The 24,685-nt window shown below is 40.0% G+C and overlaps 1 protein-coding gene across 1 annotated transcript in view; it reads left to right on the forward strand.

Moving 5' to 3' along the window:
• Positions 1-24,685, forward strand: part of DOCK2 (dedicator of cytokinesis 2) — a gene marked incomplete at its 5' end in the record, with an annotated part of 155,472 nt that overhangs the window by 114,722 nt on the left and 16,065 nt on the right. The window contains 11 exons of the mRNA XM_082291263.1: positions 5,383-5,483; positions 5,582-5,640; positions 6,917-7,065; positions 12,372-12,457; positions 16,295-16,451; positions 17,587-17,627; positions 19,027-19,117; positions 20,174-20,293; positions 21,933-22,022; positions 23,235-23,339; positions 24,145-24,286. Coding sequence (XP_082147389.1) covers positions 5,383-5,483; positions 5,582-5,640; positions 6,917-7,065; positions 12,372-12,457; positions 16,295-16,451; positions 17,587-17,627; positions 19,027-19,117; positions 20,174-20,293; positions 21,933-22,022; positions 23,235-23,339; positions 24,145-24,286 — 1,141 coding nt within the window. The remainder of the gene's footprint in view (positions 1-5,382; positions 5,484-5,581; positions 5,641-6,916; positions 7,066-12,371; positions 12,458-16,294; positions 16,452-17,586; positions 17,628-19,026; positions 19,118-20,173; positions 20,294-21,932; positions 22,023-23,234; positions 23,340-24,144; positions 24,287-24,685) is intronic.

The raw sequence follows: 24,685 nt of genomic DNA on the forward strand, positions 1-24,685 counted from the left end.
GAGCTGAAGGGGAAAATAGAGATGCACATCAGTCAAAGTGTCATTTAAAATAAAAAGATGTCGCACATTTAAGTTCTGTGTAAACAAGTGCATGATTTATACTGTTTGCAGGACAGTGTTTTCAGATCAGATTATTAATAGCTGAGGCAAAGTCTTAATTAAAAGAAAAACTTGAAAACTATTGAAAGCCCAGGGAAATAGATCTGAGGATTTTCACTTGGCTGAATGGTTGCATGGCAATAAATAGGAGACAATGAAAGCAAACAAAGCAAGTCAACTGTGAAGCAATTGAGCATCTAAAAAATGTGGTTTAAATCTACAGAAATGCAATGAAGAAATTTTTTGCTACTCTGGTGGGGCTTGTTAAATGGAGAAAATAAAAAGGGTTCCTGGCCTCCTTCTTATTTGCAAAGCAAATTGCTTTTTTCATATATGATGTGATTCAGGTAGAAGGGAAAGAGGTGTTACCATTTAGGGCCTTGGAAAGGATGTGCTGTACCTGATCAGGAGTGGGTCCAGTCCTTAAGTTTAGAACTCAGCATTGCCTTAAAGCCATAGGTTCAATGCTGAAGCTATTGCATACAGAGAAAAATACCAACCCCTGCCCAGCACAGCAGTGAGGGCTGTTACTTTTCCTGCCTTAGCACTGTCATCACTTGGGTTCACCAGGCCCATTTTGGTAGGGAGTCCTTCCCTAATCCCAGAGTTTTGACACCAAAGTTGTCATTGCACTGGGCAGGCTGCAAAGGCCACAATGGGCCTTTGGGTTGGGAGTCTTTGGTCTTGGAGGTAAAAAAATAGTCTGTTATGTGAGGTTTTGTCCCTGCTGGGTGGGGGTGGTTTTCCTTGATTTGGGTTTTTTTCTGGGTTTGCACACAGCGTGCACGAGGGGTGGATTCAGTACATCAGTGGCACTCAGAGGTTGTGTCCTGCAGAGATTCTCCAGTGTCAGCACGCAGCAAAACTCAGCACAATAAAACCAGGTCTGCCTGGAACGCTTTTATTATAGAATATTTACTGTTGTGCTGATAAAACAAAGCTGTTAGCTCCAGAGGAAATAATTTTACAGGAAAGAAAGGAGTGAAATTTCATTAAGCAATTGCCCAAAAATAAACCATGAAGTAGGAGTGAAGGAGGGCTCCCAATATCCACAGTGCCTTCAGCTGGGGTGTGCCTACAGTACAAACAGGGACAGAATCTTGAATAATGCATGACTCTGCATTCTTCAGTACTGAACATAAACTGGAACATGAGGATTTAATGCACAGAAATCTGGAGTTTCAGTAGGAATTATTGGAATAGGTAAAACCTCTCAATATTTCGCAGTTTCTATTCTATTCATGTCCCTGTATTTGAAACAGGTTATTTTCTTGCATTTATGTTCGATACAAAGAGGTTATGTTAAATATTGGAGCAGGTTATCTAGAAAGGCAGGGAATATTTTCTCACTTCAGGATTCTGAAGAATGAATTCAGCAGTTCACCTGTCTGAAGCAGTTCAGCAGCTCTTGCCTCGGCATGTGCAGCTGGAGCAGCTGGGCTGGCAGGTGTCCTTCAGGTGCATGTTCAGAGCTTGCAGCTGGGAGAAGTCTGAAGGCCTGCAACTGTGGAAAGTATTACAGCTTAAGACTGTGTTCAGGATGACCATGTGGAGAGAATATAAGGAGATATATTGATGGCATGCAAGGAAAAAAAAGGCAACCACATCTGAGGTCAGACTTTTCCCTCAAGACCATGACAATCGACATCTTATTGCTTGGGGGTTTTTTAATTTGACTTTTGTTGCATTTCACGTCAATAAAAAGTCTGATCTGTGTGATTGCAAATTGCTTATTTTTCTCTTTTCCATCTTTTTGTTTGTTTGCTCTCAATATTATTTAAAATAATGTTCACAAGGATTCTCTTAACTGATTACAGAACTGTCTCAGGCAGCCAGTGTCCACACCACCTCCCCACACTGGTGCCCCAGTCAGGACCATGTTATATAGTTGTAAGAGGATTTGTTGTGGGCTGCTTTTGTTGCTCCCTTTTCTCTGGAGGTGGGGACTGTTGGTGGTGTAGGATTTGTTATCAGCTTCTTGTGGTAAAGACAAGGGAAATTCAGCCACTGGCATAACATCCAGTCTTAAAGGACATTGCAATTTTGGGATTTTTGTTGGTTTGTATCAAGTAACAGCTCTTTAAGGATTTGCCATTTTCAGATGTGAAGGTTGGACACCATGTCCAGACCAGTGCTTTGCAGCTGGGCTTTTGCAGGGCAGCAGAACAGATACACCATCATAATGTTTGAATTCTGGATTTAGGAGCTGAGACAGCCTCTTCAGAAGAGGCTTAACAAACAAACAAAAATATTAAAAATTGTGGAATATGTTTTTGAAAAAGTCATCCCTGAAGGTCACCCTGGTGTCTTTGGTTTAATTGTAACAAAAACTGGGTGATTTTCTGTACTTATGACACATCCATGGTAACCTCAACAGCTGCCTGAGAAGATGTCATCTGTGGTAAATAGGACGATTCCAGGACATTTTTGTCTCTGTTGGCAGCTGATGTCATTGCGAGGTGTTACCTTTGTCCAGAACACAGTATTTTACTCTGCTGGCACTGTCCCCTCCTGGCTCCATCGCCTTCAGTTTGGAGTCTTGCTCTGCACAGGAGGAGTTTCCACGCAGGGAGGGAACCCTCCCGCCCTTGGTGGCACTTCCTTGCCGTGGCTTTTGTGCAGCATTTTTTCGGGAATGTCGCTGATTGGAGCTGGCAGCGTCTGACACCTCCGGGGCAGGGCAGAGTGAACAAACCCAAACCATTTCGTTGTGCTCGGGCACAGCTGATGTGGAGCCTCCGCTCTGGAAATGCAGCGTTACCGACTCCTGCTCCTCCCTCCCTTCCCCCCATTAGCACTGTATTTCCAGGGCATTAGAAAGGATTATACTTCTGAATCTGTGCTGTTACAGCCATTATAATTCATATATTAATCACCTATGCCACAGAATTTTATTATAAAAGGCATAGTCCAAAATCTAATATCAGTCTGATTTGAAAGAAATTGCTTCTTTTTTGTGTTTTCCTGTCTTTCTTGCATGTATTAGTCTCCAGCAGTAATGAAATGTATTTCAACATCACAAATAGAATTGTGCAGCTTGGTTTTATGTTAAAATCTTCATTTAGAAACCTCAAAATCCAAATCCTCAGTGCATTAAAAATATACAGGGGAAAAATACACACTGTGCAAAAATCTGTGTATGGCAGTGACAGACATTGTTGAAACCATGCAGAGGTTAATAGGGAATGAAACCATTGGGAAATCCAGCTAGCACTAGCTATACTGGAAATATTAAAGAGTTATATTTTTATATATTATATATCATATTGTGCATTTGAAAATTATCAGATTACAGAGTTTGAAATTTACCTTTGATCCTTCCACCAGCAAACATCTGGTTTTAGAGGTGTGTGGAAGAGGCTGCAGCCTTTACTCCTGGATAATTTTTTAGGATAATTACCGAATCTCTTCTTTGTGAGATGGCTGGAAATTTCCTACTAAATTAATTCTACGTTTTCCAATTTGACAGAAGTCCAAAACATCTTGAAATGTTATTGGGGGGTTAAGAGAAAACAAAATGTGTCTCATAAGAATAATTTTTGCATTTTTAAAGTCTGTTTCTATATGTTTTTATTTTAGAGAGAGACTATTTTGTCTCATAGGGTTTTAGTCTTGGTGCTTAAAATCTTGTGAGTCATTAATTTGAATATGCTATTGAAAGGATCCCATTTTTTCGGCCATTTTGGGGTACTCTGAGGATGGAAGGAAAAGTGCTTTATAAATAAGGTGATTGAGTCTGTAGGGTGTGTCTCTGACAAAGGTGGCACTGAACTTGGAGCTATTAAATGAAAAAAGAGGCAGTTTAGGAATAAGTCTTCATTTTTTCTCCCCACAATCTAGAACAATTTGAGAAACTTTCCATTTCACTGGTATAATTGACACATACAGAGTGTGGGCCCTGCACATCAATAAATACCACTTGAAGGGGCTGAGAACTCTACACTGGTCAAAATAATCTCTTAAAATATTTGGTAAGAGAGGACAACAGGCCTTTCAGGGCATAAACAACATTTGTCCTGATGAGCAAGGCTCTGAATTGGCTGCAGAATTGAGTTGCTGTGTCTGCAGCAGGGCCAGCTGCGCTCTGGGGCTGTGGCTGCTCACACAGACACAGACACAGCGCTCCAAGGGCTTTGGGATGAGCAGCTCAGCTGGGGAGAGCCTTGGCTGGGCCTCCAAGGGAGGAATAAATTAATGGCAGGATCATCTACAAATGATAGAGGACATTTGAGAATTGTATTTGTTATGGGAAATGTCTGTGGTTCTGGGTGTGGTTTTGTGTGTTGGGATCTGTTTTTCCTGGTTATTTGCACACCAGAGTTTTCCAGGCTACAAAGGACAGAGGCCTCTTAAGTTTTGATGGAACATTTTGTTACCAGGCTGTTTAGTGTGGGTTCCCAACCCAGGCTTGTATTGCACCATACAAAATGAAGAGCTCTGTCCCATGTTTTGTTCATCCTTTGACTCACCACTGAATGCATTTCCCATTGCCTTCTGCTCTCTCACTGAGCCCTACCACTGCTTTTAGCTACAGCTGCATTTTCAAGTGTTTAAAGCTGTTGCTGACTGCCTAGAAGCTTCTGAAAATTGTGTTTCCTTCCTTAAATTTGTGTTTCCTGGGGAAGTTTCTCTTTTCCCTTTCCATTTCCAGCGTGTGAGAAGCGCTTCTTTTTGATTGTCTGGAGAACAAGTAATTTGCTTTCAGGAATGAAGGGTTGTGCACTGGAAGCACAGGGGCTTTTTGTCTGCTACAAGTACACAACTCAGTACTATCAGCTGTTATTTAGGGATATATTTTGTCCTTCTTTCATGTGGAGAGCTCTTCACAAATTACACTGGAATTTCATACAAATGGCTGTTGAATTAGGATCCGAAGAGGAGGCAGGAGATGCCTTTTGAAGTGGTGCTCAAATGCAGTGTAATTACATCAGTGCCTTTAGCTCCAGATTGTTAAGATTCACCAGCATGTAATGTGTTCCCCCAGTCCTGCTTTGGTTCAGGGTTTAATGTTGTTGGCTAATGAATCTTGTGTGAATCTTTTTTTAGCAATATTTATTCAGCTGCTCTGTTATTAAAAGCAAATGTGTAGTAGTGCTTATTAAAATTCATCTTTCTTGCTTTTCTACTAATTGCATAATACTAATGATGTACATCTCTGCATAATATAAAAATCTCATATTGCTTGCATCATTTGGTTTCATAAATTATTCCACATTATGCATCATTTAATATTATTCCTGCTTTCCTCAAAATTATTATAATTTCCTTATATTCAATTTACAGCTGTGGAACAACTATTTTCATTTGGCTGTGGCTTTTATTACCCAAGATTCACTACAGCTAGAAAACTTCTCCCATGCAAAATACAACAAAATCCAGAACAAGTAAGTAAAACATATACTTCAGCTTATACCTTCAATTTTTTAGTAAAATTATAAAAAAGGCAATGATAAAAATACCTTTGATATTCCTTTCTCCCTAGGTATGGAGATATGAGACGTTTAATTGGCTTTGCTATCCGTGACATGTGGTACAAACTTGGTGAGTAGCAAACTGAGCTTCACTGCAACTGAATCTGTCACATAATGTTTGTTCCATTGGAAAATATCTGACATGGAGTGCTTTTGTAAATATTTCTGCTATTTGAACTTAAAATATGTTTTCACTCCTGTGATTAAGCTTGGAGTTGACATGAGATACAGTTGGACTACTGCCAGGTTTTTATTTAAAAGAGAACTCACAACCTTCTCTCAGATTTCAAACATGACTGAAATCAGATTTCAGAAACCTTATTTTGCAGGAATTGAGACTGGGTAAGTTTTCCCTGAGAAGGTTACTGCTCAGCCTGAACCTATGGTTCTGGAAATTAGGAGACTCAGATCTGGAATCTGTTTGAATTAAAATTCCCAAGAAGTTTTTACATTTGTCATCTGGCCAGGTTCTTCTGCTCCTTCTGTGAGAGTTTCTCATGAACTCCTTTGGGATCATTTCTTATTAACTGAACTTGGGTAGAATATTCATTTTATCTTGGAAAATTTTTGCGTGACATTTGTGTTGAAAATTAACATGGCACACGTTGGAGAGGAACATCAGACTCAGAACTCTCCTTAGTTATGGAACAAGTCTCACATTTGTTAATGAGAATGTTTTTGTCTCCTTACAAGCTTCAGGCAGCATTGACACTCTCACACAGGTCCTTGTGTTTGCTGCTGGTCTGCTCCACTTATCAGGGCAGCGTTTGGACCATGTCTGAGACCTGGTTGAGTGTTTTGTAGATTTGGGTGTTTGTTGGACCATTGGTGCTACAAGATAATTCTGTGTGGGTTTAGCAGCTGAGGTGTATGGATGGTGTTCCTGTTACTGCAGGTGATTTTGATGCATTGGTTTGTTTGATTTATTGTTGCGATATCTAATTTTATTCAAAAAGCCAGTAATGGTTTTCTCCTTCATAGAAAGGTTACACCATGTGACATTTCCATGTGGTCCTCTCCTGCTGACAGAATCTGGGGGGTTCTTAGGGTGGTTTACTACTTTCTACTCTAAATATTTATAAGGAGGTGTCAAAAGCTGAAAAACGGAACTCTTCACTGAAAATATCAATTCCTCTGGCATTCTTGCTTATTCCTGGCACTGAATTGTGGCATCTTAGAAGGAGACAGTATCCATTCACATGTCCCCAGCTTTTGAGAAGAAACAGAAAAGAGTGACTGAGTTGTAAGACTTGACCAGCAGAGCTTTAAATGATTGCAGCTCCTAGATGTTTCCCTAAAACTATTTGGTTTTCTCTTCAAATATTCAATTTGTGGTTTTGTTGCAGGCCAGAATAAAATTTGCTTTATTCCGGGCATGGTTGGGCCCATCTTGGAAATGACTCTTATTCCAGAAGTTGAACTACGAAAAGCAACGATCCCAATTTTCTTTGACATGATGCTGTGTGAATATCAGTGGACAGGAGAATTCAAAAAGGTAATTACAAATATCCTGCATGAAAATGCATTTAAATGTCATGTTCTCAGTATTTCTGGTAAATGTTTGTCAAGTGAGCTTTTCTGCTAACACAAAGTGAAATCACAAATATTAAGAACCAAAGAAACAGCTTTTGTGCAGCAGGTGTAGGATCTCCAGAAGGACTGAGTTGGATTTAGGCAAAACTTGTTGCAATGACAGCAACAAATAGATGGAATAGGAAACAGGGGCCAGGAGATTGCAGGATCTTCATCCAAATTTTCAGGATTTTACTGGAGAAGGTTCTGAGCAGCAACACTTACATTGAAGTCAGCCCTTCATTAAGTAGGAGATAGATTAAATGACCTCTGGGGATCCTCTATAACCTAAATATTTCCTTATCCCCCTTCCTTGTGACATAGATATTGATAAGCCAAAACTTCCAGGTTTTACTACAGTATCAGACAGGAGTAGCAGTGAACAGTTAATTATATTTTATCAGATTTATCAGGAAACTGTAACTTTTCTAAATGTTTATTGTGAGAAAATAAAAACACTATGAAGAACTGAAATTCCTGGAGTGTTTTCTGCAGTCATTCTGAAAAGGAAAAAGAATTTTTAAGTCACAACTATGAAATGTTTTTGATGGATGGAATAGAAATAGGGATGGTGGGACAGGGCACTAGAGATTGTAATCTAAATTTCCTGGCACTGCTTGCTGTGTCTGCTTGGGCAGTGGAGTATCCATCCCTGTCTGACATCTCCATTCTCCTCAATCTCTTTGGGCATGGACTCCCTTTATTCTGTGTTTGCACACTGCTTCCCACAGTAAATGATAAACTGGATATTCAGCACAAATAATTAATTCAGAACAATCTGTGCAAGGAAAATGACAAACAAAAAGGCATCATTTTAGACACATGTAAATATAAATATCTCGTATACCCAGCTATGTTTAATACTTTAAATCATTTGGGGCATTTCTGTGTCAATGAAGTGTGGAACAAATGAGCAGATGGAATTTCCATTTTGGTCTGTATTCCACAGTGCAAAGCTTTTGGTTCAAGGCCAAGATTAAAAACCACTTTGTTTCTGTGCATCTGTTCCCTCCGTGTCCTGATAGTCCTATATTTGCCTTCTTAAAAATGTTTTTCTGCTCATGGCTTATACCTCATCTCATGGGAGAGACACACAGATCTGTACAGACAGAAATCCTGAAAACTCATCAGTCATCCTGCCTCATTAACAGGAGCAGCAGCTTGGGAGCCTGGGAGAGGCCAGGCACTCCAGTGACCACTGAATCACTTCTCCTGCCATAAAGATAAGTTTCAGGTGGTATTTTACAGTGACAAGGAACAAGGACATTGGGTTTATTGCAGCTTAAGGAAAAGAGGGAGTTTTCATCTGATGGTGCAAAAACTATTTCATAATTGAGCAGCTGAGTCTCATTGGACTCTAATGTTCTGCTTTAGGAATTGTGATCATTTGCTCATCAAGAATCATGGGGTTTATCCTCTCCTTCCTTATAGAGAAGGTAATTAAGATAAAGAAACTTGCTTCTTTAAGTTTAGCCATTCTGGCAAGTTTTTTAAAATACATATTTTAAAGGAAAGGTACATTAATTTTTATGTTTTAAAATTGTCACCATCTTCATGTAAAGGGGCAAATAATTAATATGAATGGCTAATTATTGGATGAACAAACACTGAACTCTAGGTTTTGCTAGTGGACAATTTTCATATGCAGATTGACATTTAGTAGTATAAAGGATTTTTTTTAAAACCTTTAGTATAAAATTTTGAGAATGACAACATGTTATTTCAAGAGTGCCTGGGGCACTCAGGAGCCCAGAATGACATTCACTTAAACATAATTTTGTGGAACTTTAAAACTAAATAATTTATTTCTAATCTAATCTTCTCTAATGAGAGAGGAGGGGGGAAAAAAAAGCACAAACAGAAACCTCTTTACCAGCTGAGCCTGTACCAGCACAGGAACCAGAGCCTGTCTGGTACCTCCCACACAATTTAATAACCTTTCCCAAAAAGCCTGTGTCTGTTAATGTGCCCTGGCGCTGGGCTGGGGCAGGGCTCTGTTCTGGGGAGGCACAGGGGGTGTGCTGGGGCTGGGGGCTGTGTCCTGCTTTATGCACACAACATACAGGCAGTAAGGATATAAAGTCATTGAAATCTATCAAGCAGGAATTTTATTTTATTTAGCTATTTCTAGGAAATCGTCTAATCCCAGAGAAAACAAAATTCCACCTGTGGCTCTCTCAAGAATGACTTGCTCCACATGTATATTTAATGGCTTGGAATCTGTATGTAGGTGTAGGACACAGTAAGACATTTTCTTGCAATCCTTTCTTCTACTTTGCACATGTAATTTCCATTCAGCCAGAGCAGTGTTATATAAGCTTGTAATTTTAACTCTAACTCAAGTTGGAGAGAGGGAGCCATTAATATCTACTAATTTTAGCTATCAAGGCTCTGTCTGTCATGAGCTCAGAGAGCTGGGAATCTTGGAAAGCCAATTTATTCATCCCTCAGCGTCTGTGGATAGACTCAGTCCTGTAAATGGATTCCTTTCTCCTGCAAATAAAATTAGAAGCTTGTTGCTTATATGTTGGACCCACAAGGTTAAAAAGTCCCACCCTGCAAATGCTGATAACCCACCTTTCCTTTCCTTGAGAGATCAGGTTGTGCATTTTATTAAGACTTCTTAAAGGAAGAGACATCACCAAGTGACCTCATACTGCTTGTTCTAACTGTGAGCTGAGGCCAGGAGCTGGAAAATGCTTGCCTAGAAAAAAAATTAAACAAACAAACAAGGAAAATTAGTTCTTTGCAGAGTAAATGAAAATATCATTTAAATAAACATGGATTTGAGTTACATTGTGGATTTAACTTGGCTTAGGAAAGATTAATTCATCTGTGTTTATATTTTTGTTCAAATAAATCATTCTGTTTGTGTTTGGTATTTTCAGTTTAGTATCTCTCATGGGTTCTGCCAATTGCTGGAGCCATCTGGGGAAGTTTTCTGTGTTTGCTTTCCTTCCTGACTGCTGTGGGACCATTTCAGAAAGCAGTGCTGGCTGCTGCTGTGTGCTTGGGTTTTCCAGATTCATGGTTAGAGGACAGACATCGATTCTTAGTGAGCCTGTGGCAGTGTCCTGTTGTTCTGAGCCCTCACAGGTGACTGAGAGAGTGACCGAGGTGTCCTCAGCAAGCTCCTCTGGCACAGGAGATTTATTTACTGTAAATAGCCATATTTATTTCTCTCAGTTCTTGAAACCTTGTTGTGTGTAAGGGTTTCAGAAAGATGTGAGATCAGCAGCAGAGACTGAGTTTGTGTGGCCTGGTGCTTCAGACAGATCCATGTGGAAAACATGGACATGTTTTGTGCTTTGGTATCGAGGTGTGTTCAGAGCTGGGGAGATTCCTTGGATCTGTTAGAGAAGCAGGTGGGTTTAAAGCTAAATTGGTGCCAATGACAATTAGGCACACTCAATTTAAGTGAGAGGAGAAGAACACTCCAGAGTTTAATTTTGGCACGGAAACATTAAAAACTTTATTCTATTTTTCTGCCAACTTTTTTATATGTTTCGATCCAAGCAACTGATTTTTTCTCTTCTTGCAGCTTGTTGAGAAACTGCAGGAAAGATGCTTAGGGAGAGTTTTTCTGTTCAGATCCAGCAATGTGAAATTATTGCCTCTTTGAGAAGTAATCAATTCTCTACCTGCTGAATAAGTACTAGGAAGGATTTAAGAGGTGAACGATTTTTAACTGGTGTTTGACCTGCACTATATTCACAGATTTGTCTTACTGCAGTAAGCCCACAGAAAATGGCTGGATTGGATGTTTTTGCTTAATATTTCCTTGTCCTGAACTGCCATGCACCTGTTTTACCCATGTTAAATACTAATACACATCCTGCTTGCATATAAAAATTAATTCAGAGCCCTTTAAACTTCTATTTCAGCCTGGATGAGACAGAGTAATTTTATTTTCTTCCATTAAGCTATTTTTCAATGACAGCTCTTTATTCTCTAATATTAGTGTAATGTGTACTGTTCAACAGGCAGTCTTTCATTTGTATTCTAATTACAGAGAAAGAACCAATATTAGAGCAGCAACACCTGCAAGTAACAAAGTGGTGGAAACAGCTCCTTCCTCCCTGCCCTTTCCAGAGGAGTGTGTGCCTGCACTGCCACTGCTCTGAGCCCAGGTTTTGCTCTTGGTGTGAGCAGTGGAGAAGTCTGGCTGCTCAAGACACTGTTTCAAAGCTCGTTGGAAGAAGCAGCAGCTGCTTCTGTTTCTGCCTCAAGAGTGGTTTGCAGGATCAGGGTGACAAACAGATCTGGGTTGGACACTGGAGGAAAGAGGGGAATGTTTGGCCTTTGTTCTTGAAAAACAGTGAATCATTTTTCTGGGTGGAGAGTTTGAATCACAACCTACTTGAAGGAAGTACATCTAGTAACATATTTTCATTTAGAATGTGATGTTTTTTAAAACTGAAGAAATTCTAAAAACACATCTGAAGAGATGTGTGCCCTGCTTGGTGCTCTAAGAGGAAGGACTGCTTTCCTCTATGTAACCCTGGCTTGGCTTCTTCAGCTCAGAGCTGAATGTTTTGCTAAGGATATATTTAAACAAGGTAAAATATTTTGCATTGCAGTTATCTGAAAGCACCATATCTGAAATATTACAGGAATTCTTTGTACCATGAAAGGCTTCTGGTTCTCTGATGGGATGATCTGGATCCCAGCCTGCCAAAGCTCTCAATTACACAGAAACACTCCAGGGAAAAACAGAATTATTCATGTACTGACAATTGTGTGAAATTTTGTATCAAAGAAGAACATGAAAACTTGCTGCATTAGCACAGTAATGAATTCTGTCATTTTTACAGTGGTTTTAATAATTAGGTCTTGTAAAGCAACTGAGCTTTATTTCGGTGTAGGTCTCCACTAATGCTCTCTCTGTGCCTCTTGATGTGTTAATGACTTGTCAAGAACCCTGAGGTAGATCTTTCCTACGACTTCTGAACAGGGTGCAGTTGTTTGCACGAGGACAAAGACTGTCTGTAGCTGCACACAGACTCTGAGGTTGTGCCTCACAAGCCCCGTGCAGGGGATGCTTTGTGAAAATCTGGGTCCAGGCTTTCAGCTGTGCTAAAAGCCCAGACCAGAATATGCTGAAGCATTTAACCCCTGGGAATATGCGACATAATTACACAAAGGTACAGTTTTGATGCCATGTTGAAATGTGTTGGCCTCTGGATAGTTGCTCAAGTGTTTTGATTTTTTTTATTCTTTCTTTATTAGTTTGAAAATGAAATCATTTTGAAGTTGGATCATGAGGTGGAAGGAGGACGAGGGGATGAACACTACATGCAGTTGTTTGAGTCCATGTAAGTAGTGCATGAGAATAAATAGAATAAATGCCTTCAGGATGTGTTTCCATCTTACTGTTTCCAGTTCTCAGGTTGGTAACCTCACCTAAAATAGAATCTTAGCAACTTTTTTCATTAAGAGACTGGAAATACCATAATGATTCACTACCCCTGGTTCAAATTGCAGTTCAAATTTTGCTCATTTAAATTATTTTCCTGGTTGCTTTTCATTGTTTTGTGCTTCAGCTAAATTATGCAGAAGTTATACATAACCTGCATTTTAATACGTCTAGATTGGGCTCCAATAGATTATTGTCTGAATTTAAATAAGGCTTTGTGATGTCATGTGCATGTTTTACTTCCTCAAAGCCTGCTACGCTGTATGGGTTGTGTGTCCATGTAGGGGTAGCAGTCTTTGCAAAGTCACATCTCTCATCTGATGGACCATGAAAGCTTTGGGTACACACACAGGGGACATACAGAATCATTATTCTGTTTCTTTTTGCAGCATCTTTTATCAAATTTGAATGTTGCTGTCTAGTTTCCTTCAGGCTCTCCCTTAGGGTAAACAACACTGGTATTTCAGTTTATCATATGGAATGTTTTCTGGACATTCCTACAATGTCTCCATCTATTTTGAAATACTACATTGCCTTAAAGCTGTAGAGAGCATTCAAACCAAGACTTTATCTATGCAAAAAGCAAGGCTTCCCTCAGATCTTGTGTATGAGACTCTTTGAAGCTCACTCTTTCTGAGCTGTGTAATGTTATTTGCTCACCTTGTTTGCACTTTGCTCTTTCATTCCAGCTCTTTTCTTGGAAAGTGGAACTATCCAGTTAAATCCCATCTGTCAGAGTGCAGTCGAGGAGTGCCATCAAACACAGTACAGAGCTTTTGTTCTCCCTGCCTTCCCAAGGCCCCCTTCTTGCTCTGACATATCTGTGGCACTGTCCCACTTTCTAGAAGGCCTCAAGTTCAAAGTTCCCACTTTTCTAAAGATGACACTTCATCTTATGTTCAGATACTATTTTTCCTTCCATCCTTGAAGTTGGTGAATGATGCCTGTAGATGGAGAGTTGAAGCAGAGGCTGGTGACCTGCCTGTGGTAGGACCTGTTCTCTCAGTTGGTTTGGTTTAAATATTCCTACCTTCACACCTTTCAAAGCAGGGATTTCAAGCCTCTGTTCCCAGTTCCCTGTTCCAACTGGAAGGAGACACAGTTATATTTGGTTCCACATTTATTCATTTGGTCATATTTTTATCAGCTGATCTCCTAGAACTGTCTGCACTCCTGCACAGCTCCAGGTGTCACCTGAAGGCAGATATTTAGCAGCACTCAGTGACTGCCGTGCTGCTGCTCACCTCTGCAACCAACATTTGCCCATGCTGGTGGTTGCTGGGAACTTCTCCATGCCCACAGTAATGAACTAAACAGGTTCGGCAGAAGTTTAATTAAGCACTTGCATTTGTTGCTAGACCTAAATGTTAGTGCAGCCCATGATGGGGTTGTGACCTGTCCCAGACAGCACGGAGGGGAAGCTGGGGTAATGTGGGGCAGGTGAGAGGCTGTTCTCAACAGGCAGAGTAGACAAGGCTGCCCAGCCTGGGGAAAGGCAGGAGAATCAGTCCAGCTCCGTGAACACAAGTTGTGCCACTTGTCCTCAGGCTCAGAAAATGAATTCTGGCATGTTTTAGTTACTAATGTAGGCACAACAGGAAATGGCATTTGGCAGCTTTCCAGTTCCCCATCACTGCAGCGGCCCATGATATGCAGTTGTTTTTCTCAAGCTTTATTGCAAATATTTTTTTATTTAAAATTTTCATTTTTTTCAAGCTCTGTTTAAAAATTCAAAGGTTTCTTGCTCCCTCCTGGAGGTAAAAAAAATCTTCTGAAGTTTTATGGTCCTTTTTATTGGGATTACTGTATAAAGCTGAGCAATACAACTTTTTGAATCTTCCCTCAAGAGACAGGTATTCCTCTCTCCTGTTTTTTTGCAGTTCTCCTTTATGTGCACTCTGGTTCACCTTTCTTTAGTGACTGGAGTTATGTACTTTGTGCTGGGTGAGACCCAGCAATAGCTTGTGGTTTATGTCAATGTTTTTCTGCTTGTATTGGGAAGAAATGCGATGTCTTAGTGCCTCATGTTCATTGTGCACTCAGGAAACGTCCACAAAGCTCTGCCTTGTTTGCTGTTACTCCAGGGGAACCTGTGGCAGAAATCCATAATAGTCACTTAAACAGTGACTGTACTTTCCTTCATTAGTGTCTCACACTCTTCTCTGATACTTGTATATGTAAAATAACACCATTTTTTCTGTATAATATTCCAGTCTCCTATGTGGTTCTGAGGCTTTCTTACTTTCTTTCCCACAAACATCATTTAATGTGCTCCAGCCTTTTCTGTCAGTTGTCAGCTCTTCAGCCCCTTTAGTGTTTCCATTCCATTTGCAGTGTATTTTATAAGCCATGTGTCAGTTATTAATTTAAATATTTCCATTTCAGACCAGAGCAATTGGAGTATTCTGGTTGTATCTGCTGGCCTCTGTCCCTCCTATCTTGTACAATATAAATGTTCTTTCACACATCCACGTACACATTCCCTCTGTCTCAGCACAGTAACTCCCTTGGAGCTGCACAATCCAAGGAATAAACTTTAGATGTTGCTTTTACTTTGCTTGAGTTGGGTATTCTTGACTTGGTTTTATTCTTGGGTATTCTGCAGAGGTTCCATTCTAGGCCAGAGCTTTGAGGATTTCTTTGCAATTGAAGTCAATATGAATATGTATTTTCTGAAGAAGGTTCAAATAATTATGAGGAGTAAAAAAAAAAATAATTTCTCCTATTAATTAAAACAGTATACTTTGAAATTAAAATTTTAAAAAATATTGTGCCTAAAGATTAATAATAAATTATTTTTTTACCTGGGTGTCTGGAAAACAATGATATAGAGCTCAATTGATAATTAAGCACTAAGAGGTCAGAACCTTCCCAGCTACCAATACAGAGCAGGGCTTCCTTGGGGAAAATTAACTGCATCTCTGCCTGACCCAATGCTTGCATCTATATGTGAAAATATATGTATGTATGTCTGTGTGTGTATATATATATGTAATGCAGCTTGTCAGGGAGAATCCCAATGGAAAACCAGAATGTTAAGTAGAGGAAACAAGCTCTTAAGCAAAGAAATAAAATAATCCTTAATGAGATGCAGGTAATCACTTAATGATGTTTAAACAGTTAAACTTTGAAAAGAAAGCTCTGACAGTAAGGTGAAATCTCTACTCCTAAATCACTTCAGCACTTTGTAGAAACAGTACATGCTAATGTTTTGTTAATGTAAATTGAATCTGATGATGCCAAAATACAAAATTCCCTTTCTCCTACTTTCATCAAAAGAGATCAAGCTGCTCTTTTCAATCTGCAGAAAGTTGATTGCCTGGTTGTGCTTATTTCTCAAAGTAAAATTACTCTGGTGATGACTTTTTTGAGCTAAAAATATTGTAATTTTTGTTCATTTGAACTTTCTACTTGCATGTAACAGTGCAAAGAGAAGGAAAGCATTTTTGCATTTTATGCTGTGGAAAGTACAGTATTTATTGCAATAGTGTGACATTCCAGAGACTTGAGTTTGTGATAGCACAGATGCAGGTTGCTCTGTCCTGAAGGTGGGTACACCCTTGAATTCAAAGTCATTTTCAGACAGGAAAAGTAAATTTTTTTTTTTCCCTTTGATTTTTATGCATCTGTCTTCTGGACATCTAAATGACCAACTCACAGAGGGAATATCTGCAGTTGATTTAGGCCTAATTCAGTATTTGCCTTCAGAATGGTACCAACCTTTCTGTGTTTGCAGCCTTATGGAGTGTGCCAAGCAGCACCCTGGCATTTTCAGCTTGGTGAAAAGCTTTGTGAGCCTGGTGAAAAAGCTCCTGGAGAGGCTGCTGGATTACCGTGCCGTGATGAACGACGAGAACAAGGACAACCGCATGAGCTGCACCGTGAACCTGCTGGTAGGTTCTCTCCTGGGTTTCTGGTGTGAGGGGGGCAGAGCATTAGAAGCCATTTATTAAACATGAAGGTAAATCTCCCCAGGGACAGGAGTGGGTGACAACATTCCCATGTGATTTAAACTCTGAGGCAAGAGATTTTTATATGTATTTGCACAGTAATATGCATAAGTCTGAAAGCAACGTTCACCCTTTTGTTTTGTTTTGTTTTGTTTGTATGCTTTATCCACTTTGATTCTGTGGATAAATAAGGAAGTTTGCTGCTCACATGCCTGTACCTATTGGTAGGCTTAATGGGACACTGGGTTCTTGACACAGTCAAGCTGTGATGAGCAACTGACCCACTTGCTGCTTCAGCACCTCCGTAGTTACAGTTTTCAAATGTGGGCAGGAAACCTGCAAGGCACCCTTGCAGTAGGGTGCCAAGAGGTTTGAGGCTCTGATGTGGTCCTAGGCCACTCTGTCTTCTTTTCTACCCGTTTTGTAATGAGGATATGGCATACAGAGATTCCTCCTCCAGGAAATTCCTCAAAGCCAAGGAGGAACCTCTGCCACCTTTGAAGTATTGCACTCACACACTCTTAGTTCCTCAATAATCACTGTGCAATGTGGTATAAATTTCGTCAGCTCTTCAAGATACAATTCTTGTCATACCTTTTGCACGGCCTTAGCAACTTACATACCTGCAAACATGTTATGGTGACCAAAAAATGAGCTTTATTCCTGGAACCGGCCCCTTTAGAGGTATTGCACAACAATGCTCTGTAACTACAGTGCTACACATCTGCTTCAATACATACCAGCTTCCACCAAGTGTAGCTGGAGTGTGTGGTTTATTATGTTCATTCATTTGGATAACCATATTTTCCTCTTCTCCATTAGAAAAACCTTCAGTAATGATTTCATTATGAACTGTAAGAAGTATATGTATGTATAAAAACATACATTTAATTAATAAAAATATTAATTGAAGCAGTAGTTCCAGGTTTAAACTTCAGATAGTCTGTAAATAATCTGTTTCTCCTGCAGTCTATGCTTTCTAACTAGCAAGAAAAGCAAAATCTCAGTGTGTGTATATATATAGATATAGTTTTATTAAAGGTCATTAGGAGGTAACTGTAAATATTTGTGTCCTTAGAACTTCTACAAGAGCATTAACCGTGAAGAGATGTACATCAGGTATGGCAACCACGCTATTGGATCTCTTTTGGAGAGGGCAATAATATTGTCCTGTGAGTTCTGGTTTTATTGTTGTGCTTGGATTTCTGTACTTAATGTTACTTTACCATCCACAATGACCCTGTGGCAGCCCTGGCCTCATCTGCATTCTCACTCTGTTGTTAGCTTGGCCTTCAGCAATTGGGAATCTATGCTATGTATTCAGCAAAGGCATTTTTTCCCACAAGAATTAACTTGTAATTGGTCAAATCACTCAACATTCATTGTCTATTGTCTTAAACTAAGAAAGTACAGATAGATTTGAGGTTTGAGGGAGGGTGTATCATGCATTTAGGATGGCAGAGAAAACATTCTAGTTTTGTAGAACGGCCCAGTCTGCTGAGTGTCCTTCAATATGCAGCACTCCACGGGCAGGGTTGCAGCTGAGGCTGTAAATTTCTGTGAGAGCTGCAAATTCCTTCAGATGTGACATGGCCTCTTGCTGTCTCCAAGAGTTCTGCATATGGGCTGCAGCAGATCTTGCTGCTTCAAAAGCTCCCTGTTTCTTGCCTCTCCTCCCCTGCAAAATCTGCAGAACAAAGCCCCAGGTCCCAGCTGAAATGAGCCCTGGAGGTGGTTCAGAGCTAACCTTGGAGCTGTGAGGCGGAGGGGCTGGGGGGCAACAACGCTGCGCCTGCGGGCATTGCTGAGGGGAAACTTTCTCTTGGGCTGGCACCTGGGAATGGGAGTGCCTTGAACTGGCACAGCAGGGTGGCAGAGCTCCCGTGCCTCAGAACTCCTGGTGTGAGTTAGAGCACAGCGTGCAATTTTTCTTCCTGGCTGCAGTAGATGCAGCTTGAGCTCCACGGTGGGCAGTGGTTGTGCTGGAAGCAGCAACGCTGCCCTGGGGATCACAGAGAACATTCAGCTTGGAGCTCTCCTGCCCCCAGCACCTCCCGGGTTCTGCCACAGCGCCTGTTCTGCCTTCCTGGGCTGGTATTTTCCACTTTCTCCGTGCCCCTGTTATCTTCTGTGTTTGCATCTGGAGAATGTGTGCCTGCAGGTACGCAGTGCTGCAGGGGAAGGCACCTGTCCTGAGTAACCCTCCAGGAATATTGCACTTGGAGGCCTCTCTTAGACCTTGAGCGCAGCAATCCTTCCTCTGAGGAGGAGCTGACCGCAGCTCACAGGAGGAGGACGCCTCTTTCTCCTCCTTTTGTGCACAAAGTTTCAGCACACAAAGGAACACAGCAAAGTGTGAGCAAATGCCCAGAGCCTCAACCCCCCTCAGTGTCCTTGAGGACACTTTGGGGAGTCACAGTGTGACATTTACAGAGTTTCCTGTTATCTGGAACATTTTGACACTCAGTATTCCAGTCATGTCAGTATCCAGTCTAATCCTTGCTCTCTCCTCTATCAGGTATTTGTATAAATTGCGAGATCTTCATTTAGATTGTGAGAATTACACAGAAGCAGCATATACCCTTCTGCTCCATACATGGCTCCTGAAGGTTAGCTTTTCTAAACTCAATATAAAATTAAGCTTTTGCAATTTTAAATTTTAATATATTAAAGTGAATGTCTTATTATGTGATTTACTGCTTATTAGTTATTTTCCACAGGGGTATTCAAGTTTCTGGTTAGAAATACTACAGTAGCTCATACAAAACTAACATTAATTGTTGAAATTTTATTTTCAGTCGGTGAATAAAAGCAATATATATTGCTGAAACTAAATATGGTAGCAAAAATAGTTTTCCTTTATAGTGAGAACATTGTGTACAAGTGTAGTTTTCATTTTCGTAATTTCTAATATAACAGTTATGAAAATTAAACACAGTTCCAGCTATCACAAAGGGTCACCTAACTTTTAATTTTAAATAATATGGATTACATAACCAAGTTATGTTGGCTTTCTTTTGTGGCTGGTAATTAATTCTTTTTCAGTACAGGTATTGTTCATTACCAGTGTAACTGACAGTATCAATTGAAATGGTCAGTAAGATCCATTTCCATTACAAGGGAATTTTCCAAATTTAAATGCTCTTCAGCAAAAACATGATATTTCTTATGGAATTTACTTTAGTGCAGAACTATATAAATTTGTGCTTTTTTGCTTAAACTTCATTTTGATTTTTTTATTATTGTACAAATATGAGGTATATTGTATGTCTTGGTATAGACAAAGATAATAGTATATGAAATATTTTAATACAAAAAACCAAAACTAAGTCAGTCAAGATGATAGCACTGAAAAAAAAAAGGAACTAATTTTCTCACATGGATTTTTATATAAAATTTGTAGGTGGGGCAAGGATGGGCAGGCGTAACATTTTAATATATTTTTAAAATATTATGTGTGGTGCTGTATCACGTGAAATACAGCATTTGTCTGACGAGGCAGTGAATGCAATCCCTGTGCCTTTCCCAGTTTGTCTGAGGATGTGTAAAAAAGACTTGGGAAGAAAACGCTTAGAGGAGCCCAGGGGACCAGACCTTGTGGCAGTGGGGATTTTGTTGTGAAACACTGAGCTTTAAAATTCTTTTTGATGTGTTCTCATTCTCAGTGGTCAGATGAACAGTGTGCACCCCAAGTCATGTCAACAGAGTTCCAGTGCTCACAGACCTACAGACACTTGAAAGAGAATTTGTATGAAAAGATCATAGAATACTTTGACAAAGGGAAGGTAGGTCTGGAGAGTTCTTCCCTTCCAAATCTCTCTGCTGTGCTGCTCTGAATAGTCATGTTTAACGAATGTGCCCTGGATAAAAAACATTTGTGAGGAAAAGCTTCTTTGAAATGTGGGTCAAGTAAAAATTGTGTCCTGCAGGCTTATTCCCAGAGCGTATCTGTTCCATAGGAGCATGTTCCTTCAATAACCTCATTCACAGAGAAAGAGGGCTAATGTTTCAGCACATTGTCACAAGCATCTCTGTCAGGCACCAACAAAATACAATAAAAAACGTTGAATCTACTTCCCTTTACAAAGAAAAGAATATGGACTACACAGATTCCATTTCGAAACCACTTGGCCCTTATCTCAAAAAAACTCCAGACGCTTCAAAATAGACATATTTGTTTCAGAGAGGACTAAGAATTGTATCCTAAAACTAAAATGTAGTAGATTGATGTTCAGTACCTCAGTTTAGTTCAATTTAAGACAAAAAAATGTTAATAAAATTACCTGTAAGTGCAATGGCATTACACCTGAGAATTTTGGAAATAAAGCAAAGCAGAAGCTCTGCAGTGCCAGACAATTAATCTCGTGACCCAATGCAACCTTTAAGTCATTATGTCTTGTTCAGCCAGAGCCAAAGGTACGATGGGAAAGACAATTCATTACTGTTTCTCTCAAAAGTCCTTCCTACAACTTACAAGGTAGAAAGTTTCAGCTTCTCAGGTTTTCTGTTGGCATCTGCAGTAACTGCACTGCAGCAGTGCCCACCTGCTGTCCCAGGAGAACCCAACCCTCCCAATTCCTGATGTGCAGCACCCAGCACTGAGATTCACACCACGGCCAAGGACCCAGCTGCCAGGGCCAGGAATACCTGGCCAGAGAGCCCATGGCACCACGTGAGAATGGCCTGATGTCTGACTGGCAGTGTCCTTTCAGCAGCAGAGAATTCTGCTCAGGGACACCTTTGTGTCCTCTGTTCTGACTAGGTGAGGAGACAGAATTTGAGAAATATCTTCACAAGAGGGAGTTTGTTCCTGCTTTAAGACCACTTTGGTGAAGTGCCCAGAGCAGATGAGAGAAGCAGTCCTGGTCTTTCAGTGACCATCAGTGTAGGAGGCAGCCGTTGTGTGGAAAGAAAGAAGCTGCTACTCAGGGCAAGTGGCAATTTAAGACTTGTGGTTATTTAGCTGACGAGAGCTGTCATGTACAAGGCTCCCAATGATTATGGATGCTGCAGGATGTTTTGTTAAATGGTGTGTGTTTTAAGGACAGGCAGGTGTCACCCCCCTCATAAACTGCTCTGTGCTTGGGGAATGTTCTGAATGTTATCACCTCAGTGATTTGCTCTTTTTTTTTTTCCTTTAATGTATCTGCAAGGTAAGATGATTTTTTTTTAAATGTTACTCTAATAATAAGGTGGTTTACTTATTCCTTCCTGTAATTAATCATAAAACACTTTTATTTTTTAACATTAATCTGCTTTCCTTAAGTTTATGATTGCCCTGAGTCTTCCACTTTAAATGTGCAGTTAATAAATGACTGCACTTTAAAGACAACATAATCAATAAAACTGCAGTTAAACTCTGATGCATTAAAAACTTGGGTTTTGGTACTGAATTTACTTTTTGAACGTGTGGTTGCATTGCAGATGTGGGAAGAAGCCATATCTTTATGCAAAGAACTTGCAGAGCAATATGAAAAGGAAGTTTTTGACTATGAACTTCTAAGTCAAAACTTGGTAAGATTATATATAGATCTTCAGATCATTGCAGTCCAGAAATTAGTGCCTTTCAGCTATCAGACAGCAGAGCTGCCTATGAGCTTGTGCTCTACAATGGATTTTTAATTCATTTGTTGAAGAGTTGCTGTTTCACTGTAACAATCCAGTGGTAAAGGCTCATAGATGACTGTTGGTTAAAGTTGCATGAACATCTGTTTATTGAGGTATTTTGAAATGTCTGTAGATGAAATAAACATGTTCTCACCTAGGGAAATTTAAAGGCAGCATTTTGAAGCCGCTGTACTGCCTTAGAGTAGAAAGAACACCTGGGTGAACTTTTCCCCCTAAATTTTTCTTTAGATTTTAGCAGCTTGGATCTTGACAAGCCTGAAGAATTCTGTCCTAATCAGGACTGTGGAAGTATTACAGCACAAGGAATTAGAACTAGGTCCAAAGGCTAGAAGGAAATTTTTAAAGGGAAATAAAATATTCAGTTATTCATTTTCCTTTAAATTTAATGAATCCAAAAAAATTCCAGCCCCACAAACCATTTTTATTTCTACTCCCAATATTTCACGTTTGCATGATTTTTAACAAATGTTTAGGGTTCATTCCATAGATATCCCTGAATCTTCCACAGAGAAACTGTGGAATCAAAACATGGTGTTCCTGAATGGTGCTGTGTGTAAAAAATGCACTGTGTGTCTTTTGCTCTGTTTTTATCATGAACTAGAAGATATTTTTGCCAGTTTAAGTTGCAGTGCTGTGTTCTCACAGACAAAACACCTAAACGACACTTGGTATTTTATGGAAGAAATTGTTCTAAGCCCTTTATAGGGTGTGTGCCCTTAATATGAGGCTACAGTAAAAACTGGAGTTGATCCCATACCTTGGGAAATATTTGAGGCAAGGAGTTTCTCCAAATGTATTATTTCAGTAATTCTATCAGTGGCCAAGGATGACTTTGGTGCTTGCTTTTCTCCTAAGTTAAGGGTAAACCCAGTTTTGAGGCCAAATATGAAGGTTGAAGCCAAACCCATTTCACTGTGTATCATATTTGCATATAAATGTGAACAGTGTTTAACGTCCCCCAGCAGCAAACTGTGTGATAGCTGATTATTGCTACAGCTCATCAGCTGAGAGCTGATAGCTCTTGCTTGTGTAGTAGAGGTTAAAAATGCATAGATAAAACCCCCAAACACAAGTAATTACAGTTGGTTTTGCTTTCAGATCCAGCAAGCAAAGTTTTATGAAAACATCATGAAAATTCTGAGGCCTAAACCAGACTATTTTGCTGTTGGATATTATGGCCAAGGATTCCCAACATTTCTAAGGGTAAACTTGTTTAAATTCTTACTTTTTCATGTATTTTCATTCTTCTTTTCTTTTCCTGTTTTCCTCATGATTAATGTCCAGATTCCTTTTTTGCCCTCTGATATGCATTGAGCTGACATATTCATACCAACTGTCTTGTACTGCTCTAAGTTTTTTCCTGAACTGCAACAGTTCCTACTTTAGGACAAAAATGGTAAGTTTGAGCTGGTTTTATTCAACATGTGCTGAATCTACTCTGTTTTCTTTACTTTTCTCCAATTTTGACTACCATGTAGGAAATCCAGACTCCAAAGGGTCATTTTTTTTCAAGAAACCTGACAAACCAGGGAAGCAGTGCACAACTAGATTGTACCATAGGTTTTTAAAAGGTCATTGTTTTAACCACAGTAGTGCATGAGTTCAGAGCACAAAAATAACCTAAATATTTGGTGTTTCTTACTACTAAAACCCCTCTTACATACAACAATGAATAGGGTGGCTTTCTTCACACTTGGAAAGCAACGAGAGGCCCTGATTTTGAAGTTTAAGGGCTAAAGCTGCCTTGAAAACACTGGGAAAACAGTGAAAGGGTACACCAGTGTTATTGTTTTCTGAATAATAAAACTCCAGGGTCTCTGGAGAATCAGTGCTGCTTTCCAGCATCTGGTAAAAATGGTGTTTGGCTTTAGAGTTGATTAATATTCAAAAACCAGAAACACCCATTCCAAAATCTGAGCGCTGCTGTGCCTTTGTGCCGATTACCACGAGCCTGTAACTTCTGCCTCAGCACCACCCAGCCCAGGAAATAACTCCTTATTCCTTGCAGAACAAAGTGTTCATCTACCGTGGGAAGGAGTATGAGAGGAGGGAGGATTTCCAGGCCCACTTGATGAGCCAGTTTCCCAGTGCTGAGAAGATGAACACGACTGCAGTGCCCGGAGAGGATGTGAGGAACTCTCCTGGTCAATGTATCCTTGGACACTTGGGAGATTGCAGAGGAAGGAGGGTTGGGAAACCTTGTTCTTAGCATGAGCTTATCTGTGTGAAACACTGATTTCCTGGAAAGGTTGAAAGTTTACTGATGTGGCAGCTCAGTTTGCAGTTTTACTTACACATCCTCCATGTCTTTTATGGTTTGTACCTAAGAGAGCTGCTGTTTTTCTAGCAGTTCTAAGGAAACTGTCTCATTCATCACAGAAACATTTAGGTTGGAAATAAACCTTTAGGATGGAGTCCAGCCATAAACCTTGTTCACCCATGTTCCCAAGTGCTGCATCTACATGTCTTTTAAATCCCTCCAGGGACGGTGACTCAACCCCTTCCCTGGGCAGCCAGTGCTAGGGCTTGACAGCCCTTCTGGGGAAGAA

Source organism: Coloeus monedula (assembly GCF_965178545.1).
Source record: "Coloeus monedula genome assembly, chromosome: 15".
Classification (NCBI taxonomy): domain Eukaryota; kingdom Metazoa; phylum Chordata; class Aves; order Passeriformes; family Corvidae; genus Coloeus; species Coloeus monedula.